The following is a 25,193-nucleotide window of genomic DNA, read 5'->3' on the forward strand; positions in this document are numbered from 1 at the left end:
GAATGAAATGTGATGCTGAAAGAGTAGGATCGTTGTTGGGGATGTTGAACTTTGGAGGTGGGGATTTTGATAGAATTCTGCAGAGACGAAGGCAACTTTAGAAAAGAGGGAAAGTGTTTATAAGATAGTTGCATATTGTTGGGTTGTTGTAATCACGTAGGAGAAGGCGTGGAAACTATGAAGTTCGTAACCAAGGCGAAGAAATGTCATGTTTTTGTATAATCTTGCTGTACAATCAAGGCTTCGTTGAAGCCGATTATGATGTTAAAAAAATAGATGGTATCAAACTGATTTATGTATTCAAGGCTCAACAGCCTATTAGCATTATCTGGGCACTATCTGGGCTCCCAAAATACATGTTTAAACAAAACAATCGATATTTCAATGTAGTGTTGCCAAACAAGTTTTAAGTAGTTTAAAAACGCAAAATAGATTTTAAAATTTAAAAATTATCTCTAACGTATTTCTCCAGTGATCCCCTTGCTTACATTCAAAATTTCGAAAAATTTCTAAAAATCTCTCAAGGAATTCTCCAGTAATCTTTCCAAGGATAATTCTTGGGATTTTCAGAATTTTCTCAAGTGATCACATGACAATGCTTCTGAAGAGAACATTATGATATATCGACAAATTTATTTTACAGCCAGTGAAGAGATTTATGTGAAATCGTCAGAAATTGAACCTAAGAATTTCTCTATAGATACATTATTTCCTAAGAATTACACTATCCGTTATAAATATGGACTCACTAAAATAGTTTAGCCTCATCTCGAAAACAGGTAAACTCACATTGCTATATCTCGAGATCCTTATGATTTGCATAGAAGCAATTTTCAGCAAAGTTGTTCAGCGGATCAAGGACATCCGGAAATCAAACAGTTTGGTTCGCAATTATACCGCTAGGTAGCGCTAGTGAGCATATAAAACTGAGCATTCTAATCTAGTTCTATCTTGTGATCCACATGAGACAGAAAATTCGAGTCTTAAGCAAAGTTGTTCACAGGGTAAAGGACACCCGGAAGACAGATAGTTTGGTTCTAAATTTGGCCGCTAGATGGCGCTAGTGAGCACATAAAAATGAGCATTTCAAGAAATTTCTATCTTCTGATCCAGATCTTCGGTAAAGTTGTTCAGAAAATCAAGGACATTCGGAAGGTTAAACATCTGGTTCTAAATTTTGCCGCTGGATGAGCATCTATCTCGTGACCCAGATGAGATAGAAGGTTCGAGTCTTCGACAAACTTGTTCAGGAAGTCAAAGACATACGGAGACGAACAGTTTAGTTTTGCTGCTAGATGGTGCTAGCTTATAAACATGTAAAATTGAGCATTTTAAGTAAGTTCTTCTAGTGATCCACATGAGATTTTTACGACTCGAAGTCTTCGGCAAAATTTTTCTTGACCTGAACAACTTTGTAGAAGACTTTCTAAATTATTTGAATCATGAGATAGATGCTCATTTTTATGTGCTCACTAGCGGCCAAATTTCGAATAAAATTGTTTGGTTTCCGGGTGTCCTTTCTTTCTGAACAACTTTGCTGAAGACTAGAACATTCTATCTCATGTGGATCACAAGATAGAATATGCGCAAAATGCGCATTTTTACACGCTCACTATCGCTACCCAGCGGCAACTATTTGCTTCGCGAATGTTCTTGATCTACTGAACAACTAAGAGGCGAACAAAGACCGCACAATTATAGATCATCAACATCTCGAGATATAGCATCATGAATGTTTTAAAGTGATGCGAAACTTTTCAGGGTGATTCAATATTCAACTTTTTCAAGCGAATCCGTATTTCTGACGGATAGTGTATCTAAGAATTGCTGTAGTCATACCTTTTTCAATACTTCTATAACACAGCGTAACAAAAATGACACTTTCGCGTGTCTCAAGGATCAAATTATGTGTTTCTAGTAGATTTTGGGTCGCTGAATCTGATGCCGTTCTCAGAAATGTTCCAGCACGTCACAATTTTTAGTTACAAGTCGCCAAAGTTATATAAAACACTGGTTTTATTGATGTTTACATGAAATTTAAAGTATGATTTATCAAACTTTTTGTGATATAATCTACCAAACATGCTAAATAGGGCTTGAACTTTCAATTTAGATACAAATCAGTTGAAACTTTACGATAAAATTTAGGTTAAATCGATTTTTTTCAACAGGTTTGCAGTCTTCATATAAAATTCTTCGTTTCTCTTATATGGCATAATACAATACTTTTCTGAACCACCAAAAAATAACATTTTACCATCGAAAATATTATGAACTTCGTTGATAATTATTGTTCTATACATAAAGTTGAAATTCTGTGACAAATTGAGCAAACAAATTGCCGTACAAGTTGGAAAACTTGCATGCAAGTTGGCTGAAACAGTCAAATTTAGCATTTTCAACCGTCAATATCTCAAAAACTAGACGTGCCATGATATTTCTGAAAACGGCAATGGACTCAGCAATCCTTAATTAAGTAAATAGCGGTATTTTGGTTCTCGAGACAAAACCGTGTTCCGCAGTGTAATCTTCTCTCCATATTCTTTCTTTCTCCTTTCGACATATTTCGTTGAAAAAAGTTAAATCCTGGATAGAAATCTTAAAGGAATCCTAAAAGAAATTTACTTCATGATCTAGAAACACATCTCACAACGCTTAAAAGGTTGTCGATAAAAGTTTAGTAGACTCACAAAATCTCAGCCTAGCAATTAGGATTGAACTTCCCAAACAATTAACTCAGAAAGTATGATAGAGTGCGTAAAAACCAGCCGACCCAGATCAACATTTTTTCCGAGAACGAACCCCCTAACCAAGGGATTCAATTTCCAAGAAAATCAACCCTGCGTCCGAAGTAGAAAAGTTTTGGCAAGCATTTCACGGTGAGAAGACATTCAAGAACAGACTTAGTGGGAGAACGTCGCATCTGTCAACCCCTCGTCGTGGAACCCCTCTAATTATGTAGCACTTGACTGACGCAGCTCGCTCGGCCTCGCTAGACAGGTTAATAGACTGGCCCACCTTAGTATGGGAGAAAAATAAAGTTGTATAATTCCACGGGGCACCCGCCAGGATTATTTTTTAGGGTTAGAGGAAGACTTCCTGAAAGTTTCAGCTCATTTGGTCGTTCCATGAGCTGGCGCAATTGAATTGAAGTTAATATGGGATTTTCAGCTCCAACATATAGGAAACAGCACATCATCTCCTGTTTGAGTCAGGAAAATTGTTGATCGCGTTCAATTGAACCCAGAATGTCAAAAACACTACTTGATACTATAGCAAACAATATTGTAGAAGGTTGTATGATGATTAAAATTGATAAAGTTGGTGTTTTAACTATCTGAAGTAGATTTGCAATATTGCATAGTATTCCTTCAACTTAGCTGGGTGGTAGCCACTAAGCGCATCATAGCCACCTATGACGCTGCGCGAGCTGCGGCACAAGGTGCATGCACATGTGTGATTGTACGGGAGTGCTGATCTAAGCCTAACTTTCAACAACTTACTTACTTATTTGGCTTTACATCAATTATCTTGATAAAGCCTCGCCAACAATATTTCGCCAATTCTCTCGGTTCATGGCCGCTTCTCTCCATCCTCGACTGTGACCCACGCTCTCCAGGTCCTGGTGTACCTGGTCCATCCACCTAGCTCGCTGCGCCCCACGCCTTCTTGTTCCGACCGGATTCGTGGCGAACACCATCTTTACAGGGTTGTTGTCCGGCATTCTTGCAACATGCCCTGCCCAGCGTATCCTTCCAGCTTTAGCTACCTTCACGATACTGGGTTCGCCGTAGAGTTGAGCGAGCTCGTGGTTCATCCTTCGCCGCCACACGCCGTTCTCCTGCACGCCGCCGAAGATCGTCCTTAGCACTCGGCGTTCGAAAACCCCAAGAGCTTGCAAGTCCTCCTCGAGCATAGTCCACGCCTCATGCCCATAGAGGACTACCGGTCTTATGAGCGTTTTGTACATCGTGCATTTGGTGCGGGGGTGAATCTTTCTTGACCGCAGTTTCTTCTGGAGCCCATAGTAGGCACGACTTCCGCTGATGATGCGCTTTCGTATTTCCCGACTAACATTGTTGTCAGCCGTCAACAAGGATCCAAGGTAGACGAACTCGTCCACCACCTCGAAGGTATCCCCGTCTATCGTAACACTGCTTCCTAGGCGGGCCCTGTCGCGCTCAGTTCCGCCAACCAGCATGTACTTTGTTTTCGACGCATTCACCATTAGCCCGACTCTTGTTGCTTCGCGTTTCAGGCGGGTGAACAAATCTGCCACCGTTTCAAATTTTCTCCCAATAATATCCATGTCGTCCGCGAAGCAAACAAATTGTCCGGATCTCGTGAAAATCGTGCCTCGACTGTTAAGTCCGGCTCTCCGCATGACACCTTCAAGCGCAATATTGAACAACAGGCACGAAAGTCCGTCGCCCTGTCGTAGTCCCCGCCGAGACTCGAACGAACTGGAGTGTTCGCCCGAGATCTTCACGCAGTTTTGCACACCGTCCATCGTTGCTCTGATCAATCTTGTGAGCTTCCCGGGAAAGCTGTTCTCGTCCATGATTTTCCATAGCTCAATGCGGTCGATACTATCGTATGCCGCCTTGAAATCGATGAACAAATGGTGCGTAGGGACCTGGTACTCACGGCATTTCTGGAGGATTTGCCGCACGGAAAAGATCTGGTCCGTTGTCGAGCGGCCGTCGATGAAACCTGCTTGATAACTTCCCACGAACTCGTTTGCTATAGGTGATAGACGACGGAAGAGAATCTGGGATAGCACTTTATAGGCGGCGTTTAGGATGGTGATTGCACGATAATTTTCACACTCCAGTTTGTCGCCCTTTTTGTAGATAGGGCATATAACGCCTTGCTTCCACTCCTCCGGTAGCTGTTCTGTTTCCCAGATTCTGACTATCAGCCGATGCAGACAAGCGGCCAATCTGTCCGGGCCCATCTTGATGAGTTCGGCTCCGATACCATCCTTGCCAGCGGCCTTGTTGTTCTTGAGCTGTTGAATGGCATCCTTAACTTCCCCCATCGTGGGAGATGGTTGATTTCCGCTGTCCGCTGTGCTGACGTAGCCATCGCCTTCGCTGTCCTGACCTTCTGTGCCTGTGTTCTCTGCGCCATTCAGGTGTTCATCGTAGTGCTGCTTCCACCTTTCGATCACCTCGCGTCCGTCCGTCAAGATGCTCCCATCCTTATCCCGGCACATCTCAGCTCGCGGCACGAAGCCTTTGCGGGATGTGTTGAGCTTCTGATAGAACTTCCGCGTTTCTTGAGAACGGTACAGCAACTCCATCTCTTGGCATTCCACCTCTTCCAGGCGGCGCTTTTTGTCCCGGAATAGGCGGGTTTGCTGTTTCCGCTTCTGTCTGTATCGTTCCACGTTTTGCCGCGTACCATGCTGCAGCATTGCAGCCCGCGCTGCATTCTTCTCCTCTAAAACCTCCTGGCACTCCTCGTCGAACCAATCGTTTCTTGAGCTCCGTTCCACATATCCGACAACGCTTTCGGCAGCGTCGTTAATGGCTGCTTTGACTGTCCTCCAGCAGTCCTCAAGAGGGGCCCTATCGAGCTCGCCCTCATCCGGCAACGCTGCCTCAAGATGCTGCGCGTACGCATTGGCGACATCCGGTTGTTTTAGCCGCTCGAGATTGTACCGGGGCGGGCGTCGGTACCGTACATTGTTGATGACGGATAGTTTTGGGCGCAGTTTCACCATCACCAGGTAGTGGTCGGAGTCAATGTTGGCGCCACGATAGGTTCTGACGTCGGTTATGTCGGAGAAGTGCCGTCCATCGATCAAAACGTGGTCGATTTGCGATTCTGTCTGCTGAGGTGATCTCCAGGTGTACCGATACGGGAGGCTGTGCTGGAAATAGGTGCTACGAATGGCCATGTTCTTGGAGGCGGCAAAATCTATCAGTCGTAGGCCGTTCTCGTTCGTCAGCCGGTGGGCGCTGAACTTTCCAATCGTCGGTCTGAACTCCTCCTCCTGGCCAACCTGAGCGTTCAAATCTCCTATGATGATCTTGACGTCGTGGCTTGGGCAGCGGTCGTACTCGCGTTCGAGCTGCGCGTAAAATGCGTCCTTGTCATCATCAGTGCTTCCGGAGTGTGGGCTATGCACGTTGATTATGCTGAAGTTAAAGAATCGGCCTTTGATTCTTAACTTGCACATTCGTTCATTGATCGGCCACCACCCGATCACGCGCCTTTGCATATCACCCATCACTATGAAAGCTGTTCCCAGCTCGCGTGTGTTGCCGCAGCTCTGGTAGATGGTATGATTACCTCTAAACGTTCGCACCAATGCTCCTGTCCAGCACACCTCCTGCAGCGCTACGATGTCGAAACCGCGGGTCTTCAGTACATCGGAGAGTATGCGAGTACTTCCAATGAAGTTGAGAGATTTGCAGTTCCACGTACCGAGTTTCTAATCGCTAGTCCATTTTCGTCGCTGTGGTCTTTGCCGATTGTTCCGGTCCGTATTCTCTCGTTGACGTTCCTGTGCTGATGTGTTTTTACGGTTGGCTTGCAGGGCCTGACACCAACCCCCTATATTTCCGGAGGACCATTCCCCCTAAATGTTCGGAGGGCCATAGTGCGCAGTTTAGCTTAGAGTCCTTCTCTGGCACTCGGACGATGATCAGCCGCCCCTGACATGGGGAACAGACGCTGTTGTGAGCCGCTCCTAACGTGGAGTACAGACGCTCCAGGTTTGCAGAAGCAAACCCCCCCTTCCCTGTCAGCATACGACCAAAGTTCCCACCGGGGGTTGGTTACCCGATCTTCCCCAAGGTTACTCGTACCCCGGCCAGTACCACGAGGAGGTAGGGATAGGAGTTGCTGGGCAAGAGGCTAAGGACCGCACAAAGGGGTCTATTTTATTCCTGTAGGTACACGAGGTACCAATGGTACGCCATGCCCAGCCATTTACCGCGCCTAACTTTCAACAACTGAAAGCTCAATGAAAATGAGCTTAAATCCAGATACAACCTTCGGCAACTATGTTCATTAGCGTATCAACTAGTGAATTTGTCATTCTGGGCTCAATTGAACGTGATTAACTAGTGTACGAGACGCAACAGTGACATAGGGTCAATTTTCAATATATTCAAGACGAATATTCCATACAAACTTTGACAAGAATGCGCCAGCTGGGGGAGCAACCAAATGAGTTGAAATTTTGAGAGAGCTTTTTTCTTAATCTAAGGCACATATCTAGGGGGTGCCCCGTTGAATTTTACAACTTTTTTGTTTAAGGGCCAGTCTACTGTCTAACGTTGGGTACGATCCAGTCGGAGGCCCTTTTAAAGACCTAAGAATGTTTCAGCTCAGAATGAATTCAATTCGACATATTGCTGAAGCTGAATATCCACGCGATGAAACACAACCCGGTCCGGTCAGCAGTTTAACGTGTGGAGTTAACGTAACTTTCCACATCAATACATATTCAGCAGGAGAAACCGAGACGAGTTACCGTCAAAACTACTACCAGGGCAACGACGATGATGATGATGAGAAACTTGAGCTTTCCTGCATCCTTCACATCATCGCCGTGCATCCAACGACATCCTGTGTCGACGCAGAAAGGGCGTTTCCTATACCTATGAAGACGTACCTTCCGGAAGGTGACTCAACCATGGTCGTCGTTGTCGAAGTCGGGGAGGAAATGTTTACCAAAGGGTTGGGTAGCAATAGCCTCGGGGCACTGGCGACCGACGACTACGACCAACAACAACAAGAAGAAGAAGAGGTGAAGGTTTTTCAAAGTTGAAGTTTTTCTTTCGCTTCAACGACGAGGACCAGTACGACGACTACGAGTGGGAGTCATGCCCAAAAGCGAGGACAATTTCACTTATTTATGAGAGGGTTCTTTTCATCAACATCATCATCATCGTCGTCGTAGTCGTCGTCATCGTCGTTGCCATCATCCTGGACGGACTAGTTGTGAGCAGCAGGGCGGATCAAATTTTGAAAAAAAAAGTTAAAAATATCCATCTCTGATATCTCTATGTTACATTTGAATAGGGCCTAACTTCAAAATGTAAACAAAATCGATTTTTCACATTCTCATAAACACGAAAACCACACTTTTATGGATGATTTCGGGTAAATTTTAAAAGGGCCTATCTGATCAAGGTATACCTAAAAGGGCCTAATTGGAGACCAAAAAGCCAAAAAGGAAATTTTCATCGAAACCAGTGATCCTTTTATAGATTTCAAATTTCAAAACTTCTTATTTTTTCTACATTTTTATCAGTTTTCAGAAAATAATGGATTATTACAAATGTGAAATATTATCATGTTAGGAACATTTTTATACATTTCTCCGTAGTCATTTCTATATAAATTTTCAGCATCTTTGGGCTAGCTTCAACTCTTATCTTATGTTTGGCATCGTCCTTACTGGGACAGAGCCTGCTTCTCAGCTTCAATGAGCACTTCCACAGTTATTAACTGAGAGCTTTCTTTACCAAAATTGCCATTTAGGCACGGTATACGAATGCGGCAGGTATGATGATACTCTATGTCCAGGAAAGTCAAGGAAATTTCCATTACGAAAATATCCTGGACCGACCGGGAATTGAACCCAGACACCTTCAGCATGGCTTTGCTATATAACCACGGACTCTAACCTCTCGGCCAAGGAATTCCCAAAACCTTTAATTCTATTTTTATCATAAGTCTTGCGGACAAAAACATGATAAATGACATTTTCAATTTTTTGTGTAACTTGAACCACCCTAGTGCAAACACATAGGGCAAGTCGGCTTTGAAAATTCTAGATGGGATGGAGCAAGATGTAAACCGAGCGGTGATTGTGTTGCACGAGGTTGTTTATAGAGGAAAATTGATGTCCGTTTCTAAAGAGAAAAAGGAGGTCCCATTGATACACGTGCCATCAGCGAGAGAGAATGTTGCACCCTTTTACAAGTTTTTTTCTTCTTGGTTTTCACAAAGGGAAGCCGAGCGTTTGAGAGGATACTCGAAGAAAGGGAGGTAATCAGACTATTAAGACCGCTCATTATTACAATGTTGCTTGCAGTAAGCCGGAATAATGATCAATCAAGGGTGTGCATTGCTGGGATATTAGGGGCTGCTAGTTCATTACTTGAATGGCTCAAAGAGCCTACACACTTCACACAAAAATGTCCAATAAATTTTGTAAAGAATCTTGAAGAGAGGATTTGAGACGACGTACGGTCTTGAAAATTCAAAAGAAGGTCCTCTTCAAAACACATATCTCTTCAAAGTCTTTCATACACGAAAATCAAGATCTAATACAAAGTCAATATTAGATCTTTGCATACGTAGAAAATGTAAAGTTTTTATACGTAGACTTAGCATTGGCATTGACTTTGATAACACTGCGGAACACGTTTTTGTCTCAAGCACCAAAATACCGATATTCGCTTATTTAAAGGTTGCTGAATCCATTGCCGTTCAATATCATAGCACGTCTAGTTTGAGATATTGGCTGTTGAAAATGTAAAATTTGACAATTTCAGCCAACTTGCATGCAATTTTACCAAATTGTATGGCTATTCATTTGCTTAATTTGCCACAGAATTCAAACTTCATGTGTATAACAATATAACAACAACATAATACTTTGGATGTTCAAAAGTTATTTTTTGATGGTTCCGAAAAGTATTGTATTTTTCCATATAAGAGAAACTAAGAATTTTGTATGGAGACTGCAAGCATGTTGAAAATATAAATTAAACTAAATTTAATCGTGCAATTTCAACCAAATTATATTAGATATGAAAGTTAAAGTCATAGCTTGATGGATTAGATCACACAAAAATTTTTACAAATCATATTTTAAATTTTATGTCAACAGCAATGAAAACAGTGTTTTATACAACTTTGGCGACCTGTAGCTAAGAATTGTGATGTGCTGGAACATTTCTAAGAAAGGCATCAGATACAGCAACCCAAAATCTACTAGATACACATAGATCCTTGAGACACGCAAAAATGTCATTTTTTAGACAAAGATTTTATAGAAACCTGTTTTTTCGTATTTTCACTCTATACAACCTTTTATAAGGTTTTTAAGCAAAACTTTAAGAGAATCTTGCAGTCGTATAATCCCTCGATTGATCTCTGGGATTACACGTCTAATTGAAACTGTCAATGTTACCATTTTCGCATTCGTATATCCTGTGGCAGGGAAATCAAGAAAATTTCCATTACGAAAAGATCCTGAATCGTCCGAGTATCAAACCCAGACACCATCAGCATGGCTTTGCTTTGTAGCCGCGGACTCTAACCACTCGGCTAAGGAAGGCCTTAATGCGTTAATCTTACTTCGTAGATATTTTAGAAGCACATTTTTTTTTACAATTTTGTTTACTAAATTTTTCCTTGAAGTTGTAACATTTTTCAAAAATTACACTGAAAAAACATTTTCTCAGCGTTGGATCGATTGAAATTTTTGACCGGTACGGCATTAGAACTGTAATCTTTTAACCCTTAAAAAACATTTCCAAAATTTTAGCAGAAATATCTTTGAACTATTTAAAATTACTTGAAGCCATTCAAGTAATCGTGCAAAAAATTGGGATCACATGTTTTTTCAACGTAGTTTTTGAAAGATGTCACAATCTGGAATGGAAATATCCTTGAGAATACATTCGGATCATCTTTTCGAACTGTTTTGGGAACTTTCTCCAAAATGTCACTGAAGCTTTCTATGAAATCTCGCTAAGGTTTCCTTTGAAATATTTTTGAGATTTCCTCTGAGTCTGACTTTTGCTGCTAAATCTCTCTGAGAAATCCAACGGAATGTTTCTGACATTCCTCCGAGTTCTCTCTAACATCTCGCTAAGGTTTCTTTCGAAATCTCGCTATGATTTCCTTCGGAATCTCGCAGAAATTTTTATCGTAATATTGGTGTGATTTTGTAACACTAATGGAATTTCCTCGGAAAAGTCGTTGAAATTTTCTATGGAATCTATCAGGTAAATCCTTTGGAATCTCCCCGTTATTTTCTATAGCATCGCAGTGAAATGTCCTTCAAATCTAACCGAAATTTCTTTCGGAATATTACTGAAATTGTCTTCGGAATCTCACCAAGATTTCCCTGGGAATCTCAACTGAATTTCTTTGGAAATCTCACCGAGATTTTTTTCTGAACCTCACCAAGATGTCCTTCGAAATTTCGTTGAGATTTCCTTTGGATTGAAACTTAATGAGATTACCTTAGAAATTGAGATTTTCTTTAGCATCTCGTCAATTTTTTTCTTTCGAAATGTCGTAATATCCTGAAAAATCGCCCTTAGATTTCCTCAGCAATTTCGTTTAGATTTTCTCAAGAATTTCGTTGAGATTTTCTCAGGCATCTCGTTGCGGTTTCGTCAGGAATCACGTTGAAATTTTCAGGAATCTCATTTAGATTCGTTGAGAGTTCCTCAGGAATCTCGTTTAGAATTTCTTAAGAATTTCGTTGAGATTTCCTCAGGCATCTCGTTGAAATTTCCTCAGGAAATTCGCTCAGATTTCTTCAGGAATCTCCTTGATATTTCCTCAGGAATCTCGATGAAATTTCCTCAGGCATCTCGTTGAGATTTCCTTCGAAATCTCATTTGGATTTCCTCAGGAATCTCGTTAAGATTAGCTCAGGAATCTCGTTGAGATTTCCTCAGACATTTCATTGAGATATCCTCAGGAATCTCGTTGAGATTACCTTTGGAATCTCATAAAGTTTTTTCTTTTAAAATCTCCTTGAGTTTTTTTTTTTTCAGAAATTGCTCTGAGATTCCCTCAGGAATCTCTCCGAGATATCCTTAAGAAGCTCATCGAGATATCCCCAAGAATTTATCCGAGATATCCTCAAGAATCTTTCTATGATTTCTCCAAGAATCTATCTAAGGTTTCGTCAAGAATTTCGTTGACCTTCCCTTAACAATATTTATGAGACATTCTTGAGCATACAACTGACATTTTTTGAAGAATCTCTCTAAGATTTCATCGAGAATCTGCCTGAAAGTTTTCCCCCAGAAATCTCAACGTGATTTGATCTTTGAAATCTCACCAAGAATTCTTTCGGAATTTGGCCAAGAATTCCTTTAAAATCTAGTCAATACACGCTCAAAAAAGAATTCTGGAAAACGTGAACTGTCAAAAATACACCATGAACTACCACAAATGGTCACATAAACATGATCTAGTTCACGGTGTATTTTTGTTGTTGACGAGTTCACGTCTGCTGTTCACGGATACGAGAACGGATTTTTTTCTGTGTATTCATTTCGATATCTTACCGGGATTTCTATTGGAATCTCAACAAATTTTCCTCTCAAATCTCACGGATATTTCTCTCGAAATCTTAATGAGAGTTTATTCGAAATTTCGTTCAGATTTCCTTCAGAATCTCATCAACATCTTCCAACGAAATTTCACGAAGATTTCTTTCGGAATATTCTCAAGATTTCTTTGGAAATCTCACTAAGATCACTAATCTTCGAAATCTCACCGAGATTGTGTTAGGAATTTCAATACGAATTCCTTCGGAATTTAAAATTTCCTTCGAAATCTTATTCGTCTTTTTTTCTGAATCTCATCATAACTAGCTTCAGAATCTTAACGGGATTTCTTTAGAAATTTCAAAGTGATTTCCTTCGAATTCTTAATGAGAGTTACTTCAGTATCTCTCTGCAATTTTCATTAGAATTTTTCTGAGATTCATATCGAAATTTCGCGGAGATATAATTCAGTATCTCTGTGAAATTTTCTTTGGAATCACTTAAAAATTTCGTTTGGAATTTCATTGAGAATTACGCCAGAATCTAATATTTGAGTATCGACGGAATTTTCGGAAACCTGAGATTCTATATAAATCTCTATAAGATTCCTTAAAATCTTCGAAATCTCTCCGAAATTTTATTGAAAACCCGTCTGAGATTTCCTTCTAAATTTGTGTGCATTTTATTTCCAAAGATTACCTTAAGGATTCAAATTTAAAAATTCGCTCGATACAGGAGAAAGATGCATTCACCCACCGTAAAATTACATATAGAACTTTATACTTAAAAGTATGCTCAGACCGCGTCAGGACATCAAGTTAGAGAAACGATGAACGTAAAATTTTCCCTCGTCAATCTCATCAGTTTGAAAGAATGCTTGCATTATCCAAATATTCATTTCGCGTAAAAAATCTTCCCATTTGAATAACCTTTCTTTAATCAATTAGCGCCCGAGATCATTAATTTTTGGTATCCGTCTTATCTCCCCCACTACTTTTCCTCACCTTAAGGAATAGTCATCCCCCCACCCACCACCACCAAGATAATTCTGTTGCTATTCCCAAACCTACCTTGCCCTGCATGATGAGCCGGATGGTGAGCGTGACTGCCGGGTCGTCGGACAGGTTGATCTCGGTGAGCTTGGCCTTGGCTTCCTCCATTGCTGCTGCGATTGTTGTTGTTGTAATTGTTGCTGTCGTTACCGTCGACGGTTCCGCTAGAATTTCCACCTTTTCTTTTGCGCTGGGGAAGGGCCCGAGTAAAAACTTGATTAATTGGGAAACTTTTCCGGTATCTTTAGCCGCGCGCGGGAGCTTTTTCTTCGCCTTCTGTACGCGCGTATTGCTTCTTTTGCAGGTTTCCGGTCGGATTTTGTGTGTGTGTATATGCAAACAGCAGCTCACTCAATGTCGTCGCACTTTTTTTTTCTTCTTGTTGGTTTGATCTTACACTCCCGAGTTTACACTTCGCACACACTGTTGTACTCTTACCACCGCCGTGCGTTATTGTTGGAAGAAGGCTATGTAAGGTTGTGTCGTACGCGTCGCGCCGAAGGATTAAGTAAATTAAAACGCTTTTAAGAAACGCCAAGGAAAGAATCGAACCTTTTCAAGAAGGACCTGTTGGAGGGAGAAACGGATGTGAAGGGTTGAACTTTTCGTATAAAATGAACGGTGTTACGACAAGGAGTTATTCGCGAGAAGCGAGGACCGATGGATAAAGCAAATCAGTTCAATTCGGAACTTAGTTTCTTAAATGACAATGGAGAATTATCTGCAATATAGGGTTACCAGATTACAAAATTGGAATTTTCAAATCAAACTGATTTACGTTTGATCCAAGTAACGAAATAGCACTTTAATTCACTGCTAATATAAGACTATTATAGTGCTAACACGCTCTATATTAGCCACAGGCGAATTATTGGACAATCGATTACATGGGGGCAAGCTCTGGTAATCCTAGTTGAAACTTCTCCAAATCAAGAAGAATGCTAAGTTCACTCGGTTCCCCTTGGGAACGTAAAAGAAAAATCCGATCCGATATTGTTCCTAGCAGTTTTTCCCATTCTTTTCGGCCGACAAATTGTTATTGGTGTTCCTTCGGAGCAGAATTCTTCCTTATACGACCACAATCTCGCAATGGTCGTCGTAATCACTACTTGAGCTTCGCGACGGGATTTCTTCTCTTCTTTTGTGCTGGAAAGTTTAGTGCACCAGAATCAATTAGGTCGATGTGGGATGAATATCAAAATCACGGATCTGCCGTATCCTTCCGGCAATCGACGATGGGCACACAGTCACCCGCGTACGGTCTATCTGTATGAGAGTCTCGTGTGTCTTGTGCTTGGCGCGTATCGTCGTATTCCGCCGAGACCGCACTGAAGTGTATCAATTGCCTGTAAGTGGAGAAGAAAAACAAACAGTTAGTGTTGGGTTGTTGCCGGTATGAATTTGAGGAAACAGGGAAAGGGCGTAGGAGAAGGTAGCTGGGTGAACATGATAGAGGAACGTTGCACTAAAGGGTATTTGACGAATCTAAATGGCCAAAGTTATTTTGAAAAATTCGGTCATATTTTGAAAAGGCGATGTATATTAAAATTGTGTAAAACTAGAATAAGAGATTAGGCCAACATTAGAAATGACAAACCATCCATAGTTTGTTTGAAAATAACATAAGCCTAACGTTCTCACGATAAATAAAATGTATTACCATGAGCATAAAACGAGCTCACCACTTGGTAATCCATCCTCGACTGAACACGAATATTTTTTTGAACTCGCACAACACGAACCGGACAAGTTGAAACAAACAAAAAACACGATTGCTTAGACTTCAACGAAGCACTGACCACCATAACGCGTGCAATGCACTTACATCAAATTACTTTTGGCCAGCCAGTTTGACAAAATACCCCTTAGTGCGATGCTAGCTTATGTCGGTTAGCCGGCTGCCGGCACTGTTGCCTTTGTTGGTGTTTGGTATTATATAGTAACTATACGGTTGGGGCGTAAATTGATGATACCGAGTGCGAAAATGATATTATTTGAGAGGAAGGTAAAGTGATATTTGCCGTTTGATCTGGGAGATTATTACATGTAATCTAATTTTCGGTGGCGCAGTACGGGAAGCCACCGCCGCCACCACGCATCAAAATGGAGATATGGCGAATAAAAAAACCGGAATCAAATTAGGAATGAATGATTGAAGAGAATGGGGCGATCGGTTTGGTTGGTTGGAACGTGCTCCAATAGAACGGCGCTGTCAAATTCAATCACAGAATATTGAATGTCTTCCGAGGAATACGACAAGCCTTCAATGGTTTGCCTCTTCAATTCAATTTACAAAAAGACGTGCAAATGGTTGGCGAACGCACCTGAGGCCTGAACATAATTATGAACTCAGGCAATTTACTTGATTGACTATCTTATGGAACTAAAGAACATAAAGATGGCAGCATATCAATCATGAACATCCAGTATCATGGGTTATTCTTTTGAAGTTTTCCTGAGCACTTTTTTTTAAATTCTTCTAGAAATGATTTTTTTAAAAGCACACACACAAACGTGAGAAAACGAAATCCTTTTCAGAGGTTCTAAGGTACCGTAATCCGGGGTAACATTGATCAGCGGGGTAACATTGATCGGGATGACTCATCTTGTTAAACGTTCAAATAAAGATTTATTGATGAAGCATTTTCGAACCATGAATGGTGCCTCTCTTTCGTATATTCATAAGCTAATGATAATTGAGGTTTTTGTCAAAATTGGGTTTAGTTCATGTGCAAATTTGTCAACTTTTTGAAACAATGATTTCTATCATTATCACTGACACTACCGAAAATTCATGTCTCACATGAGTTCTGCAGACGATGTGATCAAGGAAAATGCGGGTGTTACTAAAAATGGCATCGCCGAAAACGATTTCGTTGTCAAATCTTTCATAAGTTTATTAATTTAGGCAACATTAACTAAATACTATTACGAATGTAGAATTTCCTGAGGAAATTGCCTACTTTTAGGCGTATTACGCGGTTCAAGGTGTTTTTAATTTTGAAATAACTCAAAAAGTAAATGACTTGTAAGAGTTTGGTCTTCATATTCGGCTTCAGGGGCCCTGATTTTAGTAAGTAACGACATTTCCAATATTAGCGAACGTTGTTTACTTGGGTGATCAATGTTACCCCATATCAGCTGAATCAAAAAATCACTTAAAACATTTATTAAAACATGTTTAAATCTTTCGAAAAACAAAATAAATTACATAGCTAGGAGCGGTGGGTGCCAGTACTTGTTTTAAAAATATGAAACTTGTAACATTTTTATTGTGAAATGAAAAATTTAAGAAAAACTTAAAAAAATGATCAATGTTACCCCGGATTACGGTATCTAGATACCTTAGTAGATATCTACTTAACAATCTCTCAAGAGTCACTAAGTTTTTCTCTCCGAGCAAATCCCTACAATATCTATAAAAGCTTCTCTGCGGAATCTCCAGATACTCCGATTACGAAATCTCTGAGAGATTCCAGAGAGAATTGAACATTGCAGAGAGAATCTCCTGGACATTCCATAGGGAATTTTCTGGACATTCCAGGGATATTTTTTTTGAGTTTCCAAAGAAAATTTCCTACAGTTTTTAAAAAGAATCTCCTGGGGTTTCCAAAGAGAATCCTCTGGAGTTTCCAGAGAGAATCTCCTGGAGTTTCCGAAGAGAATCTCCTGGAGTTTCCGGAGAGAATCTCCTGGAGATTCCAGAGAGCAAATCCTGGAGATTGCAGAGATTATCTCCTGGATATTCCAAAAACAATCTCCTGGAGATTTCGGAGAGAATCTTCTGGAGTTTCCAAAGAGAATCCCCTGGAGATTCCAGAGGTAGTCTCCTGATGATTCCAGAGAGAATCTCCTGGAGATTCCAGAGAGAGTCTCCTGTAGATTTCAGAAAAAATCTTCTGGAGTTTCCAGAGAGAATCTCCTTGAGATTTCAGAGAGAATTTCCTGGAGTTTCCAAAGACAATTTCCTAGAATTTCCAAAGAGAATCTCCTGGAGTTTCCAAAGAGAATCTCTTGGAGTTTCCAGAGAGAATCTCCTGGAGATTCCAGAGAGAATTTCCTGGAGATTTCAGAGAGAATCTTCTTGAAATTCCAGAGAGAATCTCCTGGATATTCCAGAGAGAATTTTATGGAGATTCCATACGGAATCTCACGGAGATTCCAGAGAGAATATCCTGGGGATTCCAGAGATAATCTCCTAGAGTTTCCAAAGAGAATCCCCTGGAGATTCCAGAGATAGTCTCCTGAAGATTTCAGAGACAGTCTCCTGAAGATTCCAGAGAGAATCTTCTGGAGATTCCAGAGAGAATCTCCTAGAGATACCTGGAAGTGCATAAACGAGATTCCTGAGAAACTAAAGTAGATTCATAAGATAATCTCAAGAAAAATTCTGATAGAATCTTAAGGGGAATCCTGAGAGAATCTCATAGAAATCTCTGAGATTATCTCCAACTAGATATGGTGGAAAGAATCTCTCGTATATTCCAAAGCAAATTTTCCGTATAATACGGAGAAAATGTCTTGTCCCTCAGTGATTCGCAAGGGAATCTCGGAGATACTTTATCGAAGATTCCGGAGACACTCTCAAAGATTCCGGAGAGAATATCCCGGAGATCGTAGATAGACTCTCCCGGAGATCTCGAGTAGAGTCTCTCAAATATTTCTGAATTAAATAATCCAGATACTTCTCTTGAAGGTTTCATAGACCAGCTATAGAGGAAGTATTTCGTTGATATGTCGGAGAATCTCTTGGTGATTAGGAGGGTATCGGTAGCTAATTCCTGAAAAATTTCTTGTTGATTCCGGAGAAAATCTCCTGAAGATTCCAGAGGAAATATTTCAGTGATTCCGGAGGGGGTCTCTCCGGGTTTCCAGAGGGAACCTGACAGCAATTTCGGAGAGTATCTTTTTGAGATTTCAGAGAGTACTTCACGGAGATTGTGGAGAGAATCTCTCGGAGATGCTGGAAATACTCTCTTGGAGATTCGTGAGATACTATCTCGCAGATCCCGGAGAGAACCTTTGAGGAATTCCGGAGTCAATTTCTCAGAGATACTAGAGATACTCTCTCGTAGATACTTTTCTTGAAGAGTGTATCTAGATACCTTAGTAGATATCTACTTAACAACCTCTCAAGAGTCACTAAGTTTTTCTCTCCGAGCAAATCCCTACAAAATCTATAAAAGCTTCTCTGCGGAATCTCCAGATACTCCGATTACGAAATCTCTGAGAGATGCTATCAGAAATCTCCAGGAGATTCTATCTGGAATCCTTGGGACGTTCTACCGGGATCTCCGAGATAGTGTCTCTTAAATCACCGAGAGAGTATTTCCGACATCTCCGAGAGATTATCTTAACAATCCTTCACCGCGATCCCCGAGAGATTCTCTCCACCATCTCTCTCCACGATCTCCGAGAGATGCTCTCCACAATCTCTCTTCACGATCTCCGAGAGATTCTCTCCACAATCTGTCTCCACGATCTCCGAGACAGTATCTTCAGAATCTCCGAGGAAGTATCTCCGACAAATACACTCTAAAATCAGAGAGTTTGCTTCTTAAAACCCTGAGAGACTCCCTCCGTTATCTCCAAAATACTCCCTCCGAAATCTCTGAGACATTCCCTCTGGAATCTCTCCGGAATCACTGTGAGATTCCCTCTGGCATCAACGAGAGAATCCCTCCGAAATCTTTTCAAAATTTTCTAGAGATTCTCTATGAAATCTTCAAGAAAAGTATCTACGAGAGAGTATCTCTAGTATCTCTGAGAAATTGACTCCGGAATTCCTCTAAGGTTCTCTCCGGGATCTGTGAGATAGTATCTCACGAATCTCCAAGAGAGTATTTCCAGCATCTCCGAGATATTCTCTCCACAATCTCCGTGAAGTACCCTCTGAAATCTCAAAAAGATACTCTCCGAAATTGCTGTCAGGTTCCCTCTGGAAACCCGGAGAGACCCCCTCCGGAATCTCTGAAATATTTCCTCTGGAATCTTCAGGAGATTTTCTCCGGAATCAACAAGAAATTTTTCAGGAATTAGCGATCGATTCCTTCCTAATCACCAAGAGATTCTCTCCTAAATAACCAAGAGATTCCCTCCGGCATATCAACAAGATACTCCCTCTATAGATGGTCTATGAAACCTTCAAGAGAAGTATCTGGATTATTTAATTCAGAAATCTTTGAGAGACTCTACTCGAGATCTCCGGGAGTGTATATCTACGATCTCCGGGATATTCTCTCCAGAATCTTTGAGAGTGTCTCCGGAATCTTCGATAAAGTATCTCCGAGATTCCCTTGCGAATCACTGAGGTATTTTCTCCAAAATCTCAGATGGATTCCCTCCCAAATCTCTAAACTATTCTATCCGAAAACACTAAATTTGTTTCTCCACAATCTACAACATTTTCTCCAGTATCTCCGAGAGAATTTCTCCGGAATCTCCAAGACATTTTCTCCGTATTATACGGAAAATTTGCTTTGGAATATACGAGATATTCTTTCCACCATATCTAGTTGGAGATTATCTCAGAGATTTCTATGAGATTCTCTCAGGATTCCCCTTAAGATTCTATCAGAATTTTTCTTGAGATTATCTTAGGAATCTACTTTAGTTTCTCGGGAATCTCGTTTATGCACTTTCAGGAATCTCTAGGAGATTCTCTCTGGAAATTCTAGGAAATTCTCTTTGGAAACTCCAGGAAATTCTCTCTGAAATCTCAAGGAGATTCTCTCTGGAAACTCCAGAAGATTTTATCTAAAATCTTCAGGAGACTCTCTCTGGAATCTCCAGGAGATTCACTCTGGAATCTCCAAGGGATTCTCTGTGGAATCATCAGGAGACTACCTCTGGAATCTCCAAGGGATTCTCTTGGTAAACTCCAGAAGATTCTCTCCGAAATCTTCAGGAGATTGTTTTTGGAATCTCCAGGAGATAATCTCTGCAATCTTCAGGATATACTCTCTGGATTCTCCAGGAGATTCTCTTCGGAATATCCAGGAGATTCTCTTCGGAATATCCAGGAGATTCTCTTTGGAAACTGTAGGAAATTCTCTTTGGAAATTCTAGGAAGGAATCTTATGGAATCTTCACGAAATTCCCTCTGGAATCTTCAGAATATTCTCTCTGGAATCTCCAGGAGATTCTCTTCGGAAACTCCAGGAGATTCTCTTTGGAATCTCCAGGAGATTCTCTCTAGAAACTCCACGGGATTCTCTTTGAAAACCCAAAGAGATTCCTTTTGGAAACTGTAGGAAATTCTCTTTGGAAACTCTAAAAAAATATCTCTGAAATGTCCAGAAAATTCCCTATGGAATGTCCATTAGATTCTCTCTGCAATGTGCAGAAGATTCTCTCTGGAATCTCCAGGATATTCTCTCTAGAATCCCCAAGAGATTCCTTATGGAATCTCCACGAAATTTCCTCTGGAATCTCCAGGAGATTCTCTCTGGAATTTCCAGGAGATTCTCCCTGAAATAAACCAGGAGATTCTTTCTGAAATCTTCGGGAGACTCTCTGGAATCTCTAGGAGATTCTCTCTGGAACCTCCAGAAGATTCTCTCTGGAATCATCAGGAGACCATCTGTGGAATCTCCAGAGGATTCTCTTTGGAAACTCCAGCAGATTCTCTCCAAAATCTCCTGGAATTTCTCTCTTGAATCTCCAGGACATTATCTTTGGAATCTCCTGGATATTCTCTCTGACATCCCCAAGAGATTCCCTATGGAATCTCCACTTAATTCCCTCTGGAATCTCCAGGTGATTCTCTCTGGAATCTCCAGAAGATTCTCTTAGGAAACTCTAGGAAATTCTCTTTGGAAACTCCAGGAAATTCTCCGGGAGATTCTCTCAGGAATCTCCGGGAGATTCTCTCAGGAATCTCCGGGAGATTCTCTCAGGAATCTCCGGGAGATTCTCTCAGGAATCTCCGGAAGATTCTCTCAGGAATCTCCGGGAGATTCTCTTAGGAATCTCCACTTAATTACCTCTGGAATCTCCAGGAGATTCTCTTTGGAATCTCCAGAAGATTCTCTCAGGAATCTCCGGGAGATTCTCTAAGGAATGTCCAAGAGATTCTCTCTCTTGAATATCCGGGAGATTCTCTCAGGAATCTCCGGGAGATTCTCTCAGGAATCTCCGGGAGATTCTTTCAGGAATCTCCGGGAGATTCTCTTAGGAATCTCCACTTAATTACCTCTGGAATCTCCAGGAGATTCTCTTTGGAATCTCCAGAAGATTCTCTAAGGAATCTCCGGGAGATTCTCTAAGGAATGTCCAAGAGATTCTCTCTCTTGAATATCCGGGAGATTCTCTCAGGAATCTCCGGGAGATTCTCTCAGGAATCTCCGGGAGATTCTCTCAGGAATCTCCGGGAGATTCTCTCAGGAATCTCCGGGAGATTCTCTCAGGAATCTCCGGGAGATTCTCTCAGGAATCTCCGGGAGATTCTCTCTGGAATCTCCGGGAGATTCTCTCTGGAATCTCCGGGAGATTCTCTCTGGAATCTCCGGGAGATTCTCTCTGGAATCTCCGAGAGATTCTCTCTGGAATCTCCGGGAGATTCTCTCTCGAATTTCCAGGATATTCTCTCACGAATCTCCAGAAGATTCTCTCTGAAATCTCCAGGAGACTCTCTCTCGAATCTCCAGGAAATTCTCTCATGAATCTCCAAAAGATTCTCTATGGAATCTCCAAAAGATTCTCTATGGAATCTCCAGGAGATTTTCTATGGTTTCTCCAGGAAATTCTCTCTGAAATCTCCAAGAGGTTCTCTCATCAATCTACAAGTATTTTTGTTCTGAAATTCTCTCCAGAAAATCTTTTTTTAAATCTCGAAGAGCTTCCAGGGTGTCCATTCAAAATCAGTTTTCCGTTTCCGGGATTTTTCCCGGATGCCAAATAGGTAAAAAAACGGATTGATAAATGGTTCTTGATTTAATATTTTCTGTTTTATTTTTAAATACAAAATGGTCAAATTTGAAGTACTTGATCTAACTGTTTTATGTATTATTTTTTGATTAAAATTATAAAATATTGTGAGCTCAAAATGGTTTGAATTTCGAAGGAGTTCTGGACAAAAAGATACACACAATTTGTTGAAATATTTAAAAGATCGTCCACCTCCTAGAATCTATGGGAAGTTCAGAGAGATTTTTTGCTCGGTGCATCTTAATTAAGACTATATTTCCATAAAATAGTAAAGTTCAATAGCTAACCCATTACCGTTTAAGAATGTCTTCGAAACTATGGGGTAGATATGGCTTATGGCTGGTTCCTGAAGAAAATATTGATCTATTGAAACTCATGTTGGATGCACTGGGACTAGGGTTACCAGACGTACTGTTTTTAGTGTACATGTACTCTTTTTTGTCTTAAAAAATTGTGTACTATTTTTTTACTAAATGGGCACAATTATACTCTTTTCTAGTTATAACTGACGATTGCCGAACAAATCAAAAAATATTATGAAGAAACCAGAAATTTCCCATGAAAACAGGAATCCAACGATTTTCATTAAATTATAGCTGATTCGAATTGGAATCGTACCAGCTCAATAATTATCAGCAAGTATTCATAAGGTCATATATCTCACTAATTACAGGTAAAACTATTGTGAAGTAATTAGCTAACTATATATTTTTAGTTTATAGTTCATTATTGATTATCGATTTAGTTGAACTATTGGGAACAACTTTTGCTCAGGCACTTTTATTAGAACGTCGTTTCCCGATGGCCCAATGTTTGAACACAACTGTGAGAATGGAAGGATTTAACTTTAAAATATAGTGCCTAAAAGACGAAAATAAACTACTAAACTAATCAAGCTTACGTCTTCTATATTTCTTCAACAATTCCCTAGAAAAGCTTAATTTAATGACAATACTCGAGATTCTTTTCAGAACCAAGGTTTGAAAAAGCACTCTTCTCAGTTCTAGTATCCTGTACAAACCAATATTGTTCTACATTTGGTATACAACATTCTTGCTAAGTACTAAAAAAATAATTGATAGACTACAAAATTGCCAAAACTCGAAAGGCTTTCTTTATGATATGTGTCATTATGAAAAAACGACTGAACAAATCTATTCACCTAGAATCAATGTCATTAAAGATAATGTGAGCAACTACTTGAGATTAAAAAATAATACAAAAATGATCAAAACAAGGAAATTTAGATAAACACGTTAGTAAAAAAAGAATTTTCAAAATATTAAGCTTTTAGGTTAAGTGTATTCTTAAGTACTTTTTTATAGAGTTCGAAAAATGTACTCTTTCCGGTAAGAGCAAATATGGTAACCCTAACTGGGACAGTATGTCTAAAAACATTTACTTGTTCTCTTATTAGGCTGGTTGGAATTTTTGTCGTAAATAAAAAAATGCAGCACTTAAACAGTATATCACTGATTTAGCCAAGAATCTAATGAAGAACATCACAAAATCGGAGCAAGAATACCTAAAGTACCTCGCTATTTATTCATCCCCAAAGGTCTTGATATGAATTCAGAAATAATCTTACAAGTAATTTGTTGGGAATGATAAAAATAAAACTATAAATCTGCCAAAATCTATACAAAATCTCGTAAAGGCTACGTAAGGAATTTGTCAGTCCTTGATAGCAAAATTAGTTCAGAAAAAGCTTCACCTAGAATCAGTATCGTCAACAACCCTAGAAATTCGCCAACGAAAATTCATAATGAGTCTGTTCATGACTTCAGTAGATCCACCAAGAAATATATTCTTTTGACTCAACTTTTCGTCAACCCTTTTATAAGGATTTCAAGAATTTCAAAAAAATCATACAAGCATATTTTCTAGAATATCTAAAAACCTTATTAGCAGTATATAAACTTTAAAGTGTCAGAAAGAACTTTTGAGAAACTGTTCAACTACTGACTCGATTACCGTTAGGATTCCAGCAAAAATCGCATTCAAAGTTTGTAATGAATCGAAATGGAAATCTAACAAGCATATCATAAAGAACCTTGTCAAGAATCCCTAAATCCGTTCCTAGAAATATTTCAAAAATCTCAATAAACCTTTCTACCGGCAGCTTATTTTTTTCACCACAAAAAATATTCAAATCGCGATAACATTTTGACGAATTTTGTTTTTCTATATTTTTGCACCAATTTTTCACAATCTTCACAAATTTAAAAAAAAAACTATATTCTATATTAATCTGTATCGTCATTGACAATTGATCATCTGGTTTTGAAGATATTCCGGTATTCCTTGAAGGACCGACACTTCTCATATAACATTTATTTGGTCGTCCTTTTATGTTTAGTGAATCTATCAAAAAAACTAAAATGTGGGCTATACAATATTAGGCAATGAGGATTTTCTGTGTAAAAAATCATATGAATCTCAAAATTACAAAACGAAGTTTTTTGAAGTTTCAAGACCTTGTTACGGCCGGAGTGTTTCAAAAAACATAAAAGCTCATCACTCATTACTCATCTAAAAACGGTTGCACCGATTTGTATCATTTTTTCTCAACAGACTCCAATTAAAGTATTGCTGTTTGCATTTGGGATGCAAATCTAGACTAAACGTCCTCCAAATGCGGTAACACAAAACAATCAAAGGACACCTAGCAACGATTAAACAAATCACCGCCGCCCTAGCAAGAAAAATCTATCTTTGACATCGCATTTCTTGTGAGAAATCTTACCGCGTTTGGTGTTCCCGCATTTGATATTTGCATTTCAAATGCACACAGCAATATAATATTGAAAAGCAAATGACCGAACATGGGAATGTATGTAGCCTGAGATATTTTCATGGGTTATAGCTACGCGTCGGTCCCCCAAGGAATCTGGGATTGATCAAAACCGGTAATGATTCTAAAAATAGAAAAGTTCTCAATTGTGAA

The 25,193-nt window shown here is 40.0% G+C and overlaps 1 protein-coding gene across 21 annotated transcripts in view; it reads right to left on the reverse strand.

Annotated features, from left to right (window-relative positions):
• LOC5569595 (poly(rC)-binding protein 3) overlaps positions 1-25,193 on the reverse strand; it is a 441,652-nt gene that overhangs the window by 373,823 nt on the left and 42,636 nt on the right. For 19 of the 21 annotated variants that reach the window (XM_021842853.1, XM_021842849.1, XM_021842852.1 and 16 more), the window contains exon 2: positions 13,337-13,885. In XM_021842853.1, coding sequence (XP_021698545.1) covers positions 13,337-13,426 — 90 coding nt within the window. In that variant the 5' untranslated portion in view covers positions 13,427-13,885. Of the gene's footprint in view, positions 1-13,336; positions 13,886-14,427; positions 14,450-14,482; positions 14,665-25,193 lie in introns of those variants that run through there. The other 2 variants (XM_021842833.1, XM_021842834.1) reach the window with 2 other exon arrangements.

Source organism: Aedes aegypti, chromosome 2 (genome assembly GCF_002204515.2).
Source record: "Aedes aegypti strain LVP_AGWG chromosome 2, AaegL5.0 Primary Assembly, whole genome shotgun sequence".
Taxonomy (NCBI): domain Eukaryota; kingdom Metazoa; phylum Arthropoda; class Insecta; order Diptera; family Culicidae; genus Aedes; species Aedes aegypti.